The following is an 18,837-nucleotide window of genomic DNA, read 5'->3' as shown; positions in this document are numbered from 1 at the left end:
AGTTTGGGTTTAAGTAGTTATGAAACCTTAATTATCAGCTAATTTAAGAACTAGAGTAAACTTAATCAAATAAGAGAGTATCCAAAGCTTAGATACTTTAAGCCCCCACACATAAACATATTGAAATGGTCAGACAATGATGAAAGTTTGTTGGCCTAAAGTATAAACATGTGACATGTGACATGTGACATGCGACATATTATATATTCTTGGTGGTAAATTTTTATTTATTTATTTATTTATGGTGGTTTTTGTGGGGAGATCTATAATAAGATAGTCAGCTTTTAACAGAGAAGACATTGATATTGCATGGTATATGACATATATGTATGGGACAACTTTGGAGTAAAAGAAAAGGGTGTTTTATATATCACTTCCATAGTTCTATCAAATATATTGTCCGCTTTTCATTTTAATAATCTTTTATTTTTTCATTTTTATACCTTTATTGACAAATTTTCATACATAAGGTTGGCTATTTTATTTGCTGTTAAATTGTTCTTTGCAAATTGTCGGCTTATTTTGTTACTATTAATATTGTGACATTTATACAATACAATGGGTAATGATTTTATGAAAGATGAGACTAATATAGAAAACAATTTATTCTATGAACCTATTTTGGATTACACTAAATTGTAATATACTAATATCTGATCCATTTTTAAGTTTTTGAGCTCTTCGCCACCTTATACAAATAATTTTAGAGGCATATTTTGACTTTGTAGAGTATTCGCATTGACAAGTTATTTTGGGTTTCTATCTTTCTATGACTAATTTTTAAGAAAAAAAAATCTAATCATGTGAGGTATTGTCAGATTTTTCTCAACGTCTATTATACTTTTACTTATTAATAATTAGAGATACTTATAATTGAATTTATTTATGTATTGGCAAATGTAATATGTGGAGCAATTTACATGGAAAATGCTAAAACAAATCTAAGTTCCACAGTTACACCCCATTTTATAAAATTCCTTGCATACGTCCATGCCAACTTTTATAAATACTACGTAGGAGTTTTATTTTTGCCGAATCTAAGCAAAATTGCTATTTGTATCTACTATGTATTTGTTTTGGAGAAGAGAAGATTGCTCGACTTAATTGAATTAGTGGTTTCATACAACTTACTTAAAAAAAAAAAGGTTGGAATATTTAGTTCACATGGACGGTATGTTGAGAATTAAGAAAAAAAGTAGCGTAATTATGAATTTTGGTTTCTTTTAAAAGTTTTCATGGAAACAATTTAATACGTGTCAACTAAGTTGAAATGAAAAAGTAGGAGTACTATCTACTAATTATGGAGAACTACAAATTATACTTGATTAGTCTTGACTCATTTAATCCTCAATTTATCACCAACTAAAATTTTACCACAAGTTAAATTAGTTGGTACTAACATGCAAGAGCGAGTCAAAAGCATATTGTCACTCATCTAACGACCTTTGCGTGACAAAATATACACCTCCTAATTCTTAACTTACCTCCCAAAAAAAAAAAAACAAAAAAAAAGTATTTGCCAAAGAAAGAGTATCAGAAAGATCAAAAGTAAAAGCAAAAAATAAAAAAAGCTCATCATCATTCATCATATTATACCCCACAATTCCATAACTTCTTCACTCCTTTATACTTACTTTTATTTACTCTCATTTCTTGTCATTTCTTTACCGTTACATATTCTCCTGCCCAAAAAACTCAACTATCACAAAAATTAAACTAGCTTAGAGTAATTAGTAGTAGAATAGTAGTAGATATGGTAGGGAAAAAGAAGAAGAGGCAGGAAACTACGTCGGCGTTGTCGTCATCATCGTCGTTAAGGTCTTCCTCCTATCGCCGAGACTCCGGTTCTCCGGCGACATCAACCACCAATGTTGGGTGTATGTCCGGGATTTTTCATCTCATGTCTAAGTACCATACTCGCCGTAAATTCCTCACTTTTGGTACGTACGTAAATTTTATTTAACCAACTTTATTATTTTAATTTTTGTGATGATAAAAAAATAACTAGCATAAACTTGTGATCATATAAAAACCAATATTTGTTTTAAATAAATACATTTTAATATAACAATAGAAGAAAATTTGTTTAAATTGCACTAGACATACATTATTGAAAAGGTTAATTTAATCATTTTGTTCATTTAGTTTTACTACTAAAATGAATGGTATGTATATTTAGGAAAATTATGTACTTAGTCGTAATTTATTTATATTCATGTGATCAATAATAATAATAGGTAAAAAACAAGAACGTAATAATGCCGTTGTTCAAGCTCCCACATCACCACCACCACCAACAAAATCCGAAGATACCATCAAATGCCAACAACAAGAACAAGGCTCGTCAGCCGGAAGATGTTCGCTTGATCAGACGCCGAGAAGCCCTGCGATTCCGGCAGAGATCCGACGATCATCAACAGACAGCTCGGTGAGCTCACCTAGGGTGGTGGCACGTTTAATGGGACTTGAAGCATTTCCGGCGAGATCTCCGGCGCCGGCGACGGTGGTGTCTCCGGCGGCAGAGAAGAGGAGGAAGCTGCTGGGGGCGTTGGAGAAATGCGATGAGGACTTGAAGGCGTTAAAGAAGATTATCGAGGCGGTGCACGCCACCCAAACGCCACCGCGAGTGGTGGAGATGAAGAGACGAGAGGAGGCGGAGGAGGTTGAAAGTGAGGTGGGGAGTGATGGGCCGAGTCCGGTATCGGTGTTAGATCACCGCCACTTGTCATCTGGTTATTACCAAAGAACCCCTAATGGTAAGACTAATTTTCTATTATGAACATTTTGTTTTGTCTTATTTATGCTCCATTGATTTTGCTAGCTTAATTCTAGATTAAGGAAATTCTATTTCTAATAATTAAATCAATTAATTTTAGCAATTGATTTATTAAAAATAAATGTATAAGTAATGATAATAATAATGGTATATACGGAGTATAAATATAACACAAAAAATACTTCATATTTAATACTGTAAATTGGTTTAACTATAAGAAAATATACACTCTGTATATTAATACAAAATATCGTTAAATTTCAACCATGTCTCTTTAATGTAAAAAGTCAAAGCGGTATGATATTGTGAGACGATCGAGGACTCGAGGAGTATATACTCCGGGGGTGTTCACTTTCTCCCATAGCCTAGCTACATACGACCTTCCTTATATGGCTGGTGCCAAATGCAAGATTCTGTGTCAAAAATGACAATATTCATAGGCAAAATCCAGGTGAAAGTTTCCCCAATTGAGCACAATCTTCCATAGAATTTCATGGATAAGACAGCTTATGATTAGAGCCTACTTTTAGCACATGATCAAATATAATTCACCTCAACATCAAATGATGTTTTGTAGTCAAACACATTGATGGTGTTTTCCTTTTTCCTTTCCACGCATTAGAGTATAGAATAAGGTTTTATTAGGTTTATGTAGGTCGTATGTAGGCATGTAGCATCCTATTTGTACTGAGTAAACGTAAGTTATAAGGTTGTTCATTCATATGAAGTCCATAAATAGTAACTTTAACAACACCCATATTACTCCATCAAAAAAAGTATTTGCTCCCAACCTACATATCTTTAGGTGTCATTCATTCTCGTGTAGGAACTATTAGTTAGAGTATGTGATGTGCACACCCTATCTAAATTTCCGTCAAGTGTATGCAACTTTGTTTAAGTAATTGCATAATAAAGTATACTTCGTATGTGAAAATATTATCAACCGCATTATTTTATCCTATCTATTAAGTAAATATAAAAAAATTATAAAAGAGCTCCCAATAATCAACCTACACATCTCTAGTTTGCATACATGTCGAATTGTAAAATCGATTGTGTGATGAGCACAAACTATCTAAATGTCAATCAAGTGTACGCACCTTTGTTAAGCATATATACACCAATACATAAGTGCACAACAAAAACAAACTTAAGTAAATGAAATATAATCAATCACACCTATTCATATTATCTAATGGTATTATGGTAATAATTAGTGGGCCACATCACCTTGAATTTTGCTAAATTGCTAACGATCAAGCTTTAACTTGATGATTAAACATACTCTATAAATACCATAATGACATTCAAAAGAACATAAGTTTTGAGTTTCTATTCGAGTGATTTAGAACGAGGGTATGATGAACTTACAGGTTGCGACTAATTTGAAGTATTTTTTAACAACACCTATATAATATCTCCTGATCTCATTATTGTATAAAAACATCATCTTCTCAAGATGTTTTTCTTTCTTTTTTTTTTTCCTTTTTAGAGAAAGCTTCAATTCTTTCTATAATACGCATGAAATCTAAAGAACAGCCTTTTTATTTTTAAGATACCCTAAGGTGGAATTTTTCATCACAAAGTGGGAGACAATGCATGTTCATTCATGCAAAAGGGACAAACTTTAATCCACCATACGTAAGGTAGATTGGCCCCACACAAACACACATAGATGTTGTAGGCCAGGCCCCAATTAATCAAACTCTTTGGTTGGTGTTGAATCTTGATTATTCCTTGTCTTTTAGTGATTAGATGTAACCATTATTCTTCAATATTACTTTGCATTTATCGTATATTTCTATATGGTAGTGTAAAATGTGAATGAATGATCACAATGTGACCCCAGCTACAATAATCAAGTAATGGGTTTCATTATGACATGAATTGATGAGCTTTAAACTTTAGAGGACTATTTCATAATTAGTTTTGAAAAAGTTCGAGATCAAAGTAGATCGAGTGGAGTAGTTTAAATGATCTAGACGGTATATTTTTATGAATTAGCAAGTATATAGATCCTTGAATAAGATGTGCGTTGTTGAAAGTTAGAATATGGTATGATGGTATGTATAAACTTTTCGCTGATCTCTTTTAAGTGTAACGTTTTGACTTTTACATTATTTATAAACCTTATAGACATTAAAAACAAATGTGAAGAAGTACTTTGTAATAAAAGATTTACAAACTTTTGCACATTATTTGGCGTTTGGTCATAATTGCATGTCATTAATTAGTAAAAATACTACCTTCATTTCATATTATTTGCAACGATTTGACATAAAGTAGAGAGTAAAAATGTCTAATCGTTGCAAATAATATGAATCAAAGGTAGTAGCATCGATGATCTCTTTTTTTTTTTTTTTTTTTTTTTTTTGACGGGGCATCGATAATCTCTTAAAGCATGCAACTTACTATTCAAATTTTTAGGCAAATGCAGTAGTCTTATAATTATTACTTACGGAGTAGCTTTAATAGTTTAATCATCATATGGTCTCTTTTAATCTCTAACTAATATTGTGACAATAAACTATGTAACGAACATTAATGATTAATTCTCCAATTTTTTCGTAATCCAGAGCAAATTATGCAACAACAAAAGCCAAAGCAACAAAAACCGCAACAAATGACTAGGAAAAAGCCAGGAGATCATGAAGACAAAGCCATCAATTTCCTTAACAAACCATCATTACCTTCTATTACACCACAACTACCATTACATCTTCCTGCTAGACCTACTCATCACCAGCAGGTTCTCAACACCGCGGCCACCACGACAGCAGCAGCCGGAGAACCATGGAGCACGGCGATGAAAGAGAGCGTGTACGAGGTTTGTAGGGATATCGAACAAGGACAAGTACAAGAGGTTGGAAGAATTGGATTGATATTACAAGATATAATTTATAGAGAATTGATTGATGAATTTATCAAAGAATTTGGTTCCTCTTTACATAAAAGAAGTACTTCCAATTTTAAGTTACCTTTCGAAGCATGCAAGAGACAATTGAGTTTCTAGAGGGTTGTTTTAATGCATCATCATGTAATATTAATTAAATTTGTACGTGTATTAAACATGTTAGTTAATTAGTTTCCTCTATTTAGATAATAGAAAGTATATGTAAATTGATTACTTGCTTTACTTTTGGGTTTATTGAAACCTCGTATTTAGTTGGTAGTCATTTGATTATTTTTTTCCATACATATTTAATTATGTTTTGTTGCTTCTTTGGTCAAAATTGTTGACATTAATTTAGGGCATGGTGGTATTAAGGTTGGGCGGGAAAAGTAAATTCAAAACGTGGCTTGGAGGAGTAGGTGTAATTATGTAAGTCCCAACCACGAGTTAGTTAGATGCAAGATGACTAGGTCTGTTCCATTCTGTTTATATAATTAGTAACATTCACAAGGTTGATATAACTTCTTCTCGTCAAATATGAACATAATTAATAAACTACGTAAATCTACAAGTGTTTTGTTCTGATCATCCCAATAATTCTTTAGCATCAATTACAATAATTGTAATGCTCCATTAGCCCATACTCAAATAAACTATAGGATAATTCAAAATAATATATTATTTTATATATATATATATATATAATAAACACTTTATATGTATATCCTTCTCTTACTATATAAAATTTTCCCATAAAAAAACGCCACTACCGAGGCCCCTAGCACCTAAGGTAGCTAGCCTTTGATTTGGTATTGCTATTTGTTATGTTAAGGCTAATTAAACATTAATCTAGCACTAGTGAATTCGTGATGGTTTCACCTTTTAGGGCTTTTATCCACCAACCATTTACTCCCATAAGTGATGCTGTTAGATTGTAGAAACAGCCCAAAGTATCAACTATCAATCATTTACTCCCATAAGTGATGCTGCTAGATTGTAGAAACAGCCCAAAGTATCAACTATCAATCATTTACTCCCATAAGCGATGCTGCTAGATTGTAGAAACAGCCCAAAGTATCAACTATCAATGGAAGCCCAACTTCGCAATTCAAGATCATAATTGGGTATTTTCTTGAGATGTTCCATAACAATTTAGCATTCCGCATACAAGTTAATGATACATTAGGAATTTCCCTCGTAAAGAGAGCTTCCTAATGTTTAATTTCTTTTTTATAAAAAAAAAAAGAAAAAAAAAGGGTCAACGATTCTTTCTTCTTCTTATTATAGAAAAATAATAATTAACATCAATATTAACATAGTAAATTACTAATAAAGAATATTTAAATAGTATCTAATGTAGATATTTCAATATGTTTTTTCCCCAATATAGCATGTAAACTTGTATTGTGATCGGGAACGAATTATCTTCTAACTAAATATGTGCACAATCAAAGTAAATTAATTGTCCTCAGGTATTGTTTGAGGAAACCACTTCGATAATAAAGTCAATATGGGTTCGATTTGCTTAAGAAAGTAATTTGAGACTATTTTGGTTAAGAAAGTTGCACATTAGAGGTGAAATGTGGTGGAGTATATATATAATATCCCAAGTGTGGGAGTGGTCAAAAAGCAATCTCCACGTGGATAATAATATTAGGCATGCTAAAGTATAAAGATCCAACTAATATGCATGAAATATCCTTAGTTGTCAACATCCTGTACAATGTTTATATTTTTTTTCTTAAATTAGATAACTCAAGCATTTAGAATTGATTCAAATACTTTACCCATTTGCCAAAATTTTAAAGGTTTTATACATGCAATTCTAAATTTATTTGCTTAATTGTTATAAGTATGAAAATTTATTCCTAAAATAAGAGACGGATGGAGTGATATACTTTGTATAAATATATAAATTTTTACACCAATCAAAATTGTGAATGTTTCATTGAAAAAAGATTACAACCACATTACTATTGAGACATCCCAAAATTGGAAAATCTACATCAAAGTATATGATGTACTTCGTATTTAATTCTTGCAGTATTAAACTAGTGATTGATTAATTAAGTATTCATCATATATTTAGTTAAATTTTTAGCTTAATAGTAATTGTAATCATGTAAAAACTTACTTCGTAATAAATAGTTTTAACCTAATATTTTAGCTTTATTCCTCAAAAAAAATATTTTAGCTTTATTATCTTTTCAACCAACCAAAATGTCAATTTCTTTGTCGAAAAAGCTTAGTTAAAGAACCACACTTAGCAATTCTTATCGACCAATGAAATTTAACCACTTGCAAATCTAATGTAATTTAGAAAATCAATTAGTGATAACATAAACCTTGATTTGATGTTAAAGAGTTGAATGAGTTGCGTAATAATCTTTATTACTCTTGTTAACAATTGACTAAGCATGTGATTAGTAGTAGTTAATTAAATCAAAGTTTATTGATAAAGTGGTAATGACATTCTAATCGAAAGTGACAACAAATGAAATAGACAAAGAAGAGATACTAGAATAGTCAACGTGAGATGTTGATGAGGGAAATGTGGGGCCCGCCACACCGCGTAAAGTTCCGCGTAACCACCGTGTCTGCCAATCGACGATTCATGAGAAAAAGAGAGATTTATCAAATGATATCTATTGGTTCTTGATTTCCTTACATAAGAGGAGGAAAAAAAAAAAAAAAAATCATTTTCTAAATATCTAAGAGCCTATTCAGTTCAGCTTAATTTCAATTCATTTTACTTCAGCTCTTAATTTCCTTATCTCATTAAATATTTATTTCAGCTCAGTTCAGTTCCAACCAGTTCAGTTCAATTCAATAAATATGAATAGGCCCTAAGTATACTAATTCTTATTGGTGGCTTGCCTTATCGAATAGTCTACTAGCCTAGTCAATATGGGGTTACCTAGTTGTACTCGATTAGCATGGGTTACTTGGTCTCGAATATTTTCAAAATATAAGTCTCTTTTATATCTAATGCTCTTATATTTTAGAGAGTGAACATGAAGATGTGCGTGTTCATAATATTTAAATTTTCATATAGTACGTTTTAATTCGTTAGTTTTCTTTTGATGTACTCCTTTATTAGATTCTTGTTTCCAGGATAAAAGTGAATGCAATAAACGGAAAATAAATAATGACAACTTGAGAAAATTTATTCGTCAAAATAGTTTTTATTATCTACGTTCACAATTAATTGTAACATTTTGTCATTCCAGATTGCATCAAATTAATAACACTCTCCATTCAAAAATGATTGATAAGTTAAACTTTTTTTTACTATTTTTCATCCACTTTTTTCCCCCTTGCAAAATCCACTCTCGTTTCATATGGATTTTGTTTTAATTCGGGCGGAAATAAATCATACTTTATTACAATTAAAATGAAACCGTGGTAATATCTACAAGTCGCCCCTTAAAGGGAAGGGAAGACTTGACTTGACAAATCATGCAAACCTCAAAAATCAAATGCGAAACCGAAAGACAAGGGGAGGGGGGGACTACATGCAAGAAGATGCCCCACTTTTCTCATATTCAATTATTCATTAACACCAACAAAAAAATATTAATGACAAATTTAGTATAAATATCAATAAATATATGTTAAAAGTAGATTAATTATTTTTATACTACAATAAGCAAATTAATCAAAGGAATTAAGGTGGCCCACTACCTTAATCCCCTCTCTTCCTATATAAACGAAGAACATTGGCTAATATTAAGACAATTAATAAACTAAAAAAACATTAAAATTTATTTGTGATACCCTAAATATAAATATAAATATAAATATTTTTATTCACCTTTATTTTTAGTTTTTTATGGTTTCCCTAAAGTTGAGATAGATATTCATTTTTTGGAGAGAGAAAATTCAAAGAGAAAAAACAAGTTTTTGTTTTTAGAGAGGAAAAGAGGAGAAGTTTTTAGAGAGAGAAAAAATGGCGGAACAACTCACCGACGAACAGATCGCCGAGTTTAAGGAAGCTTTTAGCTTGTTTGACAAAGATGGCGATGGTTTGTTCTTCTTCTTCTTCGTTTACTAGATCTGATTTTTCTTTTTTTTTTTTTGGAATTTTTTGGTTTTTTTCTTGTTTGCTTTTCGTCGTTTTTGTGTTCGGTTGATTTGATTTTTGGCGTTTTTGACTTGTTTGATTTGTGTTTTTGTTGATTGATTATGAGAATAATGTTGAAGATCTGTTGTTTATGTGTTTAATTGATTTGATTTTTTATAGATAAAGGTGATTTTTAATTTGAATTGATGAATATGAGAAATGTGCTAATTGATTTAATTGATGAAATATTATGATTTTTTTGGGTAATTTGATGAAAATGCGTTGAATATTGTTGATTTTGTTGGTTACTTCGTTTAGGGAAAGAAACAAAAGGTTTATTTGTTGGATTTTTTTGAAACAGTGAATAAAGTGTTGGATTTATTCGCCATGTTAGGGTTTATTGTATCGACGGTATGGTAAGTTTGCGTACTGTTTCGACGGAGAGATTCGTTGTGATTTATCGAAAAAATGAATTTTTGAGTAGATTTGTTTTGGAATTTTTGCAAAATAGGATAATAAAAATTGTGACTTGTTGATTATTTAGTGATGTTTTGTACATCCAAACTGCCTCAAAACTCGTCTTGACCACATTTATAGAGGTGGTTGTTGTTGTTATCGTTTTAGGGATTGATTTTGGGTGGTGATGGTTGTAAACTGATTCAAATGGGAGGTATAAGGTATGCCTGATTGTATGGAATACATGATTTTTTGATTGATAATGGGTCAATGGGAAGTTCTTCTGTGTAGATGACGCCGTTCAAAGATAGATTTTACTAGGTATTGTGGGTTTGTTTTTTGGTTGATTGTGCTTCCAATCTTGTGGTATGGTATCGGTTGCAAATATGATTGTATGAAAAATAAATGAATTTGTGTTGGTAGTAGATTTTTTTGTCGATTTCTTTGACATGCAAATCACAGTTAGTTGAAACATTCGAAATCAATAATCTTGTTGAAATTGAATGTGTGTTTTTACCGCGCTTGAATGACAACTGCTCGCTTTAAGTATTTGTTTTACCTTGTTCGATTTTATCATTCCTTGTTAGCATGTGATGGTGATCTCAATTGTTGACTGTGTTGTGTTCTGTGTTTTTGCGGGTGTATGCTTTTGATTATTTAAGCCAGTTTATATTAGTCTTTTAAATCAATTTTCTGGTTTACATGAATGATGGCAATCTTAACCATGCTTTAATTTTTGTTTTTATTTACTTGTATATTTTATTCTGAGCTTCATTACTGGTTCTTTGATGTGTCCTTTGATAGTTACTTGGCACGAACTACCCCTTGGGTACTTTATCAGACCATAGTGCTGTATGATTCTCATCCATGAATGCTCACTAGGATTTAGTTTTGCCTTTGGTCCCTGCATAATTCTGCATGCTTTTGTTTACCGATTTGGTTAAGATTGTGCGATTTGTAGTATCAATCTGGTAGCTTATACCAGAGATGCATTACTTTGTATAGATTGTTGCGATGACACTGATTACTCAGTGTGTCAGTGTGACACTATCTATTGCCTACCCTTCCTGGGCTAATCTTAAAAAGAAATATGATCTGTAAAATTGTTATCCTTAATTACTAAAGTTGTTACTTAGTTTTCTAGTTTTAGACTAATAAGTTAGAGGTGATGAATACTTTATTTATCACCTCTTCTCGTTACTGTCACCTGACCTGTTTTTAATATGCAGGCTGCATCACCACCAAGGAGCTCGGGACAGTGATGAGGTCCCTTGGTCAGAACCCTACTGAGGCAGAGCTTCAGGACATGATCAATGAGGTTGATGCTGATGGAAATGGTACTATCGATTTCCCAGAATTCCTCAACTTGATGGCCAGAAAGATGAAAGACACCGATTCTGAGGAGGAACTGAAAGAAGCTTTCCGTGTCTTCGACAAGGACCAGAATGGCTTCATCTCTGCTGCTGAGCTACGCCATGTGATGACAAACCTTGGTGAGAAGCTTACGGATGAAGAAGTTGATGAGATGATCCGTGAGGCTGATGTCGATGGTGATGGACAAATCAACTACGAGGAGTTCGTCAAAGTCATGATGGCCAAGTAAGGATTTCTGTGGTGGTTGGAGAAGGGGGAAAAAGTCAAATGTGTAAAATGGCTTAGTGAATTATTATGGACCTATAGCTTTTTTTTTCATTAGTAATTTCTGATGCATGGAAACCAGACATTTTAGAGATGTTGTGGTTATGTGATTTCTGTTGATCCTTGTTTACCCATTACTGTAATGATGTCTTGTCTTGGTGACTTTATGTTTTCTTCTGGTTTCTATTGTATCCGATTCGCTTGGGAGAACCAACTAATTTTGATGAATGGCTTGACTCATTTTCTCCGATTTTAGTGGTCTCATCTTTCCTTTAGCTTAGATGAGGGTACAGAGTATTGAGTATTGTTCAGCGAGTTTTCATCTTCATTATTATGTGCATTTTCCAGTTCATCTGTATTCGTAGCATGAAATAATTGGATTGCTAGAACCTAGTATTAACTGAATTTTCTGGATTGTTTGGTGATGGTTTCATTATCTGTGGAGCCACACTAGATACGAAACTTTGAACTTTTCTGTGATAGTTGGGCGTTCCATAATCAGGATAACTAGTAGATTAGGTTGTATATGCTAAATACAATTGTCGAGCCCATACAGGCATACAGCCAATCTCGTCCTTATCGGAAACCACAGTTTCTATGGTTTCGGACAACAATTGCTACTCGAAATCGATCATAGGCAGTAGGACAATCCAATATTACAGTAATTTTTTCCAATCAACAACCTAGTTTGTCTTTGAGATTCAACAAATAACTAATTTGTGCCACCGTTATCGAATCTTCCTTTACGAGTTATATTTGAAAAAAAATCGTGCAATTGTACTTGATGGATATTTGATCAATTACTTTTTGAAATGGCTTTCATGTAGCTTTCATGTAACTACTTGAAATGAAGTAGTACGCAGTATATTTGATCAATTACTTTTTGGAACGGCTTTCATGTAACTACTTGAAATGAAGTAATACGCAGTTTTAAACATTAAGGATACAAATTATCAAGTATAACTGTATAAGATAAAAATGCAAAACATCAACATTCGATCAACGAGGAATGTTTAAAGTTATTTGCACTTAATTTTCTTGAAACTTATTAGAAGGTGCAAAGAGCAAAAGGGCCAAGATGACAGTAAAAACAACTCCCAAATAGACAAATACATATTCATTACAATGAGTCAAAGCAACTTGTCAATAGTGCCACCCTCTAATGGAGACAAAGTGACACCCTATGGGGAGGGGTAACGTCGGAGATACATGACCTAAAACAACGGTATGCGACAGTCACAATTTACTGTCTAAATTTGTAATTATAATCTCTTCAAGCTCTTCTTTCTCGCATCAATCTTCTTTTTCTCAGCCTGGGCCTTCAAACCAACATCCTTCTTTTGCACTACAGGTGCCGCAGCTGCTGGCGGCACAGTTGAAGACCCTACTGCTCCGTTCTCACTTAATGGCAGAGCAGAACCCGCAGGATGATCTTGAAGGCTCGTTGCCTTACTGCTAGTCGTTGATGAGGCCAGAGGGGACGGTGAAGGAGCCCCAGTGTTTGCTAATGTGCTTTTCTGATCAGCATTTTGAGCTGAAGCGTTGTTTCTCTGGTCGACATTCAACGCTGTGGTTGACTCAGAAATTGCTCCATGCTTTGGCTTGGATTTAGGCTTGGCATGGATTCCTGTGTACAATCTGCCAAAACACACCAATATAGATTGATAAGAAAAGTTGAAAAAAAAAATCCTGTATTCCAACTAAAACCATTCACTATTGTGTTTTCCCCCCTTTTCAAAACAGTTATCCTTTGGTTTGTAGTCTTAATGATTATTAGATTCTTTACCAGCCACATAAATCACAAGTGTGGCAACGGTTATCACTCCTCCTTAACTTTCTTCACAATCGTGTTTTTTCCCTCTTTTCAAAAGACAGTTATCCTTTGGTTTGTAGTCTTAATGATTATTAGATTCAGCCACAAATCATATGGCAATGGTTATCACCCCTCCCCTTAAATTTCTTCACACTAATGCCTTTCCCAAATGTTGTCCCCGAATCAACTTGACATCAACTGCAACTTAAATAATTTTTCTACAATTTCCTCTCCATCATCCCTATTTCTCTCTTTACACATATATTACTATATGTGCAACTTTTAGTCTCTATACCAACCCTACAAGTTTTAGGATGAGGAGAGTATATATTATGATGAAAATAAAGGGTGAGTTAACCAGTATACAGCATCCCAATTTTTTTTTTAAAACAAAAGTGAAAAAACATATCATAAAGTATAAGCATACCTAGCAAGCCTTGCATACTCCTCGTAGTTTTCAAGCAGCATCTTGCCAGCTTGCTCATTTAAGGCAGATTCCGGAAAAGGTTCAATAAGTAAACATCTTATAACCTGTTTTCATGTACAATAACCACAAATTGTGTGAGAATTCCACTAAGAATAGAAACAGGATCTCAAGGACTAACATGACATGAAAACACAAACTATAAACTAGAAAAGTTGGCAGCACAGACCAAAAGAACATGTCGCAATCCCAGCGTTGGGTTCCAATCCTTTTTCAAAGTGTTCACACAAATTTCACCATTATTTGCGATGTTAGGGTGAAAAATCTTGGTAAGGAAATAACCTGTCATCAGTATGGTAAATCATTATTTCTATATCATAGTGGAGAAGTTCTCTAGACGGAAAAAAATTGCAGTACACATCAGATACCAACTGACAGCAAAAAAAATTAAAAGCATTAGTCAATAGCAGGCCAAGCAGTAAATAGATTAAGAGGTAAAAAACCTACTGTATGAGCTCCTACATTCCCAACATCTAACACTTTGTTTCTGATTACGTAAAAGACAGCATATTATACATAATCAAGCTTAATAAGCCACATATCAGTGACCATTAATTCACGGGGAAGGGAGGGGAAGAGGGGTGCACAATCACATTCATGTATAGAAGCATCAGAGGAGATATTGAAGCATCACATGCAGAAATCATCATTAATGTACTCAATCAATAGTCTATCAGCAATTTGAAAATAGGAAATCATACAAAGGAATGTAACCAAAGAGACAATAATGTACTAGCAAATGAAAAAGAAATAATTACCTTTGGGAGGAGTATGAGGAAAGTCACTTGACAATATCAATTTCATGCGGAACACACCATTTTCATATGGGGTTCCAGCTGCAAAATTCAGGATCACATGTCAACAACAACATAATTTGACTATAAAACTCAGAATATTTCATTATTAGAGGAGTCACGCTGTGAGCACTCATGCCAAATTAAGAGAGAAAGATAGGAAAACAGACCTGGGCCATCTATATCAGCAAATATGGTCGTAAAATCATCATCATTAACGCCCACTTTGATTCCTTCTGGAGGAGTTTCATCAAGATTTTTTAATTCTTTTGCGAGCTGCTTAATCACATTTGGCGGAAGATTTTCATTTGTAGCCTACAGTGAAAAAAAAAGAAAGAAAATTAGCCTTGGTCACACAATGAAAGGTCTATGAATTTCCCTAAGCTAATGCATCGATATGAAACACGACATATATACTAAGGAATCTTCATGCAAGAAGATTTGATAGCCTGCCCTAGTATAAACATCAGAATCAGAATAGATGCAGTTTTGGAAGACCCAACCACTGCAAAAGCGGCCTCCTTAAAGTGTACTACTTTCACATATAATAAAAGAGAGGTTAAGTTGAAAACTGAAAACTACAAAAAGAAAAGAGAAGAGAATGCCTAGAAATCAGGTTACTGCAACTGTTTCACTTAGTGCATGTTTGGTATGAATATTGGAAAGAAAATGGAATGGAAACAAATAAGAAGGGAAAATGGTAACATAGAGTGTTACTATTATATGTTGTTTGGTATGCACTTGGAAAGGAATCCCTGGTATCAAATTGGGGTTGAAGGAAACATTTTTATTATCATAGGGTTGAGTGAGGTAACAAATGGAGAGTAATGATTATCCTTAGTGTTTTACCACACCTCTCATACAAAAAATAGTTAATGGAAATGGTTGATTAATTCCATTACCAACACTTAAAAACATGGTAACAAACATGCTCTTAATGAACAACACATGATACTTGACAAATCAGCCATTTAGTCGATGAAAAATAAGAATCTCATTTAATTCATATTGCAATTCGGTAAGATTCTTGTCATCAAATCCTTTCCCCTAAAACCTACTTATAACTTATAACATGTGCATTTATACAAGCGTATTATTATACTACTAGACTTAGGTCACATCAAGGCAAAAGAATAAAAGAAGAATATTGTAGGCAAAATTACCATATAGGCAAGTTATTAATTTGACAAGTTGCTTTGACCTTTAGCTTTGACCTGACTCTTTGAAGCTCCTACAACCACTATTGCAGAGGTGAGGGGCTCCGAGCAGGTTTATTATCTGCATAAAAAGAACAAGTTAGGATCTTTAAATAAATACACGAGCTATAATGTTTCATACATAAACAACACAATAATCTCCAGGCATGTTTTATTTCAAAGCACACAATACCCTAGAGATCTACTGTGCTATTGCTTGCTTATATTTGAGTTGCTAGCATGAACGCCGGACAGTGAAGGGTCTGCTTGTATACATCATTGACTAGATGACATTCTTGTTTTCCTCTATACAAATTAAATAGACTATAAAAATTTGAAACCTTCTCTGCTGACTAAAAACACACTAACACAAATTTCCAAGAAAGTGCTGTATTGTGTTGTTTGGCTGACCATGATTATGATAGTTGGGTGGAAGAGATAATTATCTAGAAAGTATAATTCCCAAAACAAATGAAAAGTGACACCCCGCAAGTGTGAATTTCAACCGATATGTTAAGAAATTTACCAGGAAGCCATACGAAAATATGCATATCAAAATAAATTCCCAGTAGTGCAGCTTTCTGTAGGATCTGGGATTTAAAATCCCAATAAAACAACCACTTATTCTACGCTAAAAGATCCCAAAATCCCAACTGAACAAAACAACCACTTATTCTATGCTAAAAGATACCAAAAGGTAATTTAAATCCCAATCTACATCACAGAGACATAGAAAAGATTTTCCACCCTTCACAGCATAGTTACAATCAACCCTCAACCTAAATTTATGATAAGCAACGTATGTTTTTCACCACCATGCAGCACAAGCTCCTTCCATGAAAGTCATTACTAAGATTTATGCTCTCTCTCTCCAGGGTGATTATCATACCAGCCACTTTCCCGAGTGAGTATTAATATTCATCTTTTCATGAGATAATTTTGACTAAAGTACATTACAACTCATTAAAGCTCTCCACCAGCCTTCAAAATCTTCAAGTGACATTCAAACACATAAATCAATCATCAAAATTCAAATTTTGAACCAAGTGTCAAACAATCCTCAAAGTTAAACCTATATGTAACGTATCATCAAGAAGGAAACATAAACTACCTCCTCTCAAATAATATATAGAAAGAATAATTGTGCAACATTTAAAAAATACAGCGTAATGATCAAGTTACTTTTACTAGTAACAATAATTTAAAAAATAGCCACATTCTAAATTAAAAATGTCAAACATAAATCATGTAATTCTGACGACTGCCTCCCTTTTAGCAAAATTCTATAACAACTACTTTCGAATCCTCTTCCCTAGGGTCGAATGACTCCGTTACTTCGTTCACGCTTAATACCCTCTATACAGTAAAATCAATCACAGAAGACAATATGAGAACTTCTAGTCTTCTACTCTCTTTACCCTAAAAGACAGAATGACAGATTATATTGATAATCCAAGTTTGCACAATCTGTACATTCTTTACCTCAATAAGTCAATAAGGAAGTCAACAAACAAACAAACAACTTTGCCCTTTCCTCACCCTATATGACTATATGCTATATCTATATAGATGTTGGCTTTACTGGATTCCAAAAAGAAAGAGATAAGAAAATAAGGAAAAAAAAAAGATAAAGCATAAAGAGAACCCAGAAAAAAATATGCATAAAAACCTAGAAACCCCAATTCAATTCTTGAAAGAACACCCGATTGAAATTAAATCACAACCCCCATATTTGCCCAGAAATCCAAATTCAAATTCATACAAAAACCCTAAATTGAATTTAATTTCACAACTCAAACCCTAATTCGCCAAAAAGTTTCAATCTTCCACTCAATTTACCAATTCAGATAAAATTAAAAAATGGGTAACACCAAAATTCAACAGACACTATCAATGCAATCAAAGAAACAAGAAACAAAACCCCAAAACTTTTATAATCACTAATTATTTATCTAACTACTTAAACCTACAAGAAATCAAAAGAATTAATCAATTAATCACATAACAATTTAGAACAAAAAACCCAGATTAAAATCATGAATCAAAAGAATAACAAACTCTAAAGATAGAAAATTTGAGTAGAAAATCGAGAGAAAAATCACCTTATCTGAAGTGCACAGTCTAAGAGAGAGAAAAAAGGATTGAGAGAAATAGAGTGAGGCTCCTTGAAAATAATAATCGGACTCGATTTTTTTTTCCTTTTTTTGGTGAAAAAAAAGAAATCAGAGAAATTGCAAGAAATTAAGGGGATGATTTTATAGATGAAGACATGAGGGACCCACATAAACGTTTATTTATTTTTGTGTAAATAATTTAATTAATACACAAATTATTTGAAATAGGTATGTCAGTGCAAGACGTTTTCTGATTTATAGACGTTAGAGAATTAGATTCTCCTTTTTTTAAAATAAAAATAAAAAGTTAATTTAGTGATTTTATATTTCGTGAATAGTGAAAATGGGGCCAACGGCAATTTCCTTTTCTGAACATCTCGTTCAAAACTCGTCGTTTTAGGACAAACTAGTTTAACACACCGATCAATTTTTATTGAAAAAAAGTGTAATCATAAAATTTTGACTTTTGCTACCATTCAAACACTCCTCTTTCACTTTTGCTACCCATCTAAAATTTTATTTTATTTTGCTACTGCCTAATATCACATAATTTAAATTTCACTACCACTTAACACTTTCAGTTATTATTTCCGTTAGTGAGATCCAGCCA

General features: G+C 32.9%; 3 protein-coding genes across 3 annotated transcripts; 2 read left to right on the top strand and 1 right to left on the bottom strand.

Moving 5' to 3' along the window:
• Positions 1 to 1,651: 1,651 nt before the first annotated feature.
• On the top strand, positions 1,652 to 5,945 carry LOC145583334 (uncharacterized). Its single transcript, XM_081640570.1, has 3 exons — positions 1,652 to 1,940; positions 2,238 to 2,756; positions 5,353 to 5,945. Exons 1-3 carry the CDS (start codon positions 1,754 to 1,756, stop codon positions 5,787 to 5,789), a joined length of 1,143 nt encoding a protein of 380 aa, XP_081496696.1. The 5' UTR covers positions 1,652 to 1,753; the 3' UTR covers positions 5,790 to 5,945.
• A 3,512-nt stretch (positions 5,946 to 9,457) lies between these two features.
• On the top strand, positions 9,458 to 12,076 carry LOC145583339 (calmodulin). Its single transcript, XM_081640574.1, has 2 exons — positions 9,458 to 9,694; positions 11,418 to 12,076. The coding sequence occupies exons 1-2, from the start codon at positions 9,619 to 9,621 to the stop codon at positions 11,789 to 11,791; spliced, it is 450 nt and encodes a 149-aa protein (XP_081496700.1). The 5' UTR covers positions 9,458 to 9,618; the 3' UTR covers positions 11,792 to 12,076.
• Positions 12,077 to 12,838: 762 nt separating this feature from the next.
• On the bottom strand, positions 12,839 to 18,373 carry LOC145583336 (ubiquitin-conjugating enzyme E2 22-like). The gene is made up of 7 exons (XM_081640571.1): positions 18,216 to 18,373; positions 16,081 to 16,195; positions 15,088 to 15,232; positions 14,882 to 14,959; positions 14,293 to 14,405; positions 14,067 to 14,170; positions 12,839 to 13,464 (listed from the first exon to the last, which is right to left on the bottom strand). Exons 2-7 carry the CDS (start codon positions 16,081 to 16,083, stop codon positions 13,089 to 13,091), a joined length of 819 nt encoding a protein of 272 aa, XP_081496697.1. The 5' UTR covers positions 16,084 to 16,195; positions 18,216 to 18,373; the 3' UTR covers positions 12,839 to 13,088.
• Between the last annotated feature and the right edge of the window lie 464 nt (positions 18,374 to 18,837).

Source organism: Chenopodium album, chromosome 15 (assembly GCF_948465745.1).
Source record: "Chenopodium album chromosome 15, dcCheAlbu1.1, whole genome shotgun sequence".
Lineage (NCBI taxonomy): Eukaryota > Viridiplantae > Streptophyta > Magnoliopsida > Caryophyllales > Amaranthaceae > Chenopodium > Chenopodium album.
Note: the sequence above shows the minus strand (reverse complement) of the source record. Positions and strands in the feature narration are given on the sequence as shown.

Coding starts and splice junctions, on each gene's coding strand:
- LOC145583334 (XM_081640570.1), top strand. CDS start 1,754: ATGGTAGGGAAAAAGAAGAAGAGGCAGGAAACTACGTCGGCGTTGTCG. Junction 1,941..2,237: donor CCGTAAATTCCTCACTTTTG/GTACGTACGTAA, acceptor TAATAATAATAG/GTAAAAAACAAGAACGTAAT. Junction 2,757..5,352: donor TTACCAAAGAACCCCTAATG/GTAAGACTAATT, acceptor TTCGTAATCCAG/AGCAAATTATGCAACAACAA.
- LOC145583339 (XM_081640574.1), top strand. CDS start 9,619: ATGGCGGAACAACTCACCGACGAACAGATCGCCGAGTTTAAGGAAGCT. Junction 9,695..11,417: donor GTTTGACAAAGATGGCGATG/GTTTGTTCTTCT, acceptor TTTAATATGCAG/GCTGCATCACCACCAAGGAG.
- LOC145583336 (XM_081640571.1), bottom strand. Junction 14,406..14,881: donor TCCTCATACTCCTCCCAAAG/GTAATTATTTCT, acceptor TACTGATGACAG/GTTATTTCCTTACCAAGATT. Junction 13,465..14,066: donor GAGTATGCAAGGCTTGCTAG/GTATGCTTATAC, acceptor GTGTTTTGGCAG/ATTGTACACAGGAATCCATG.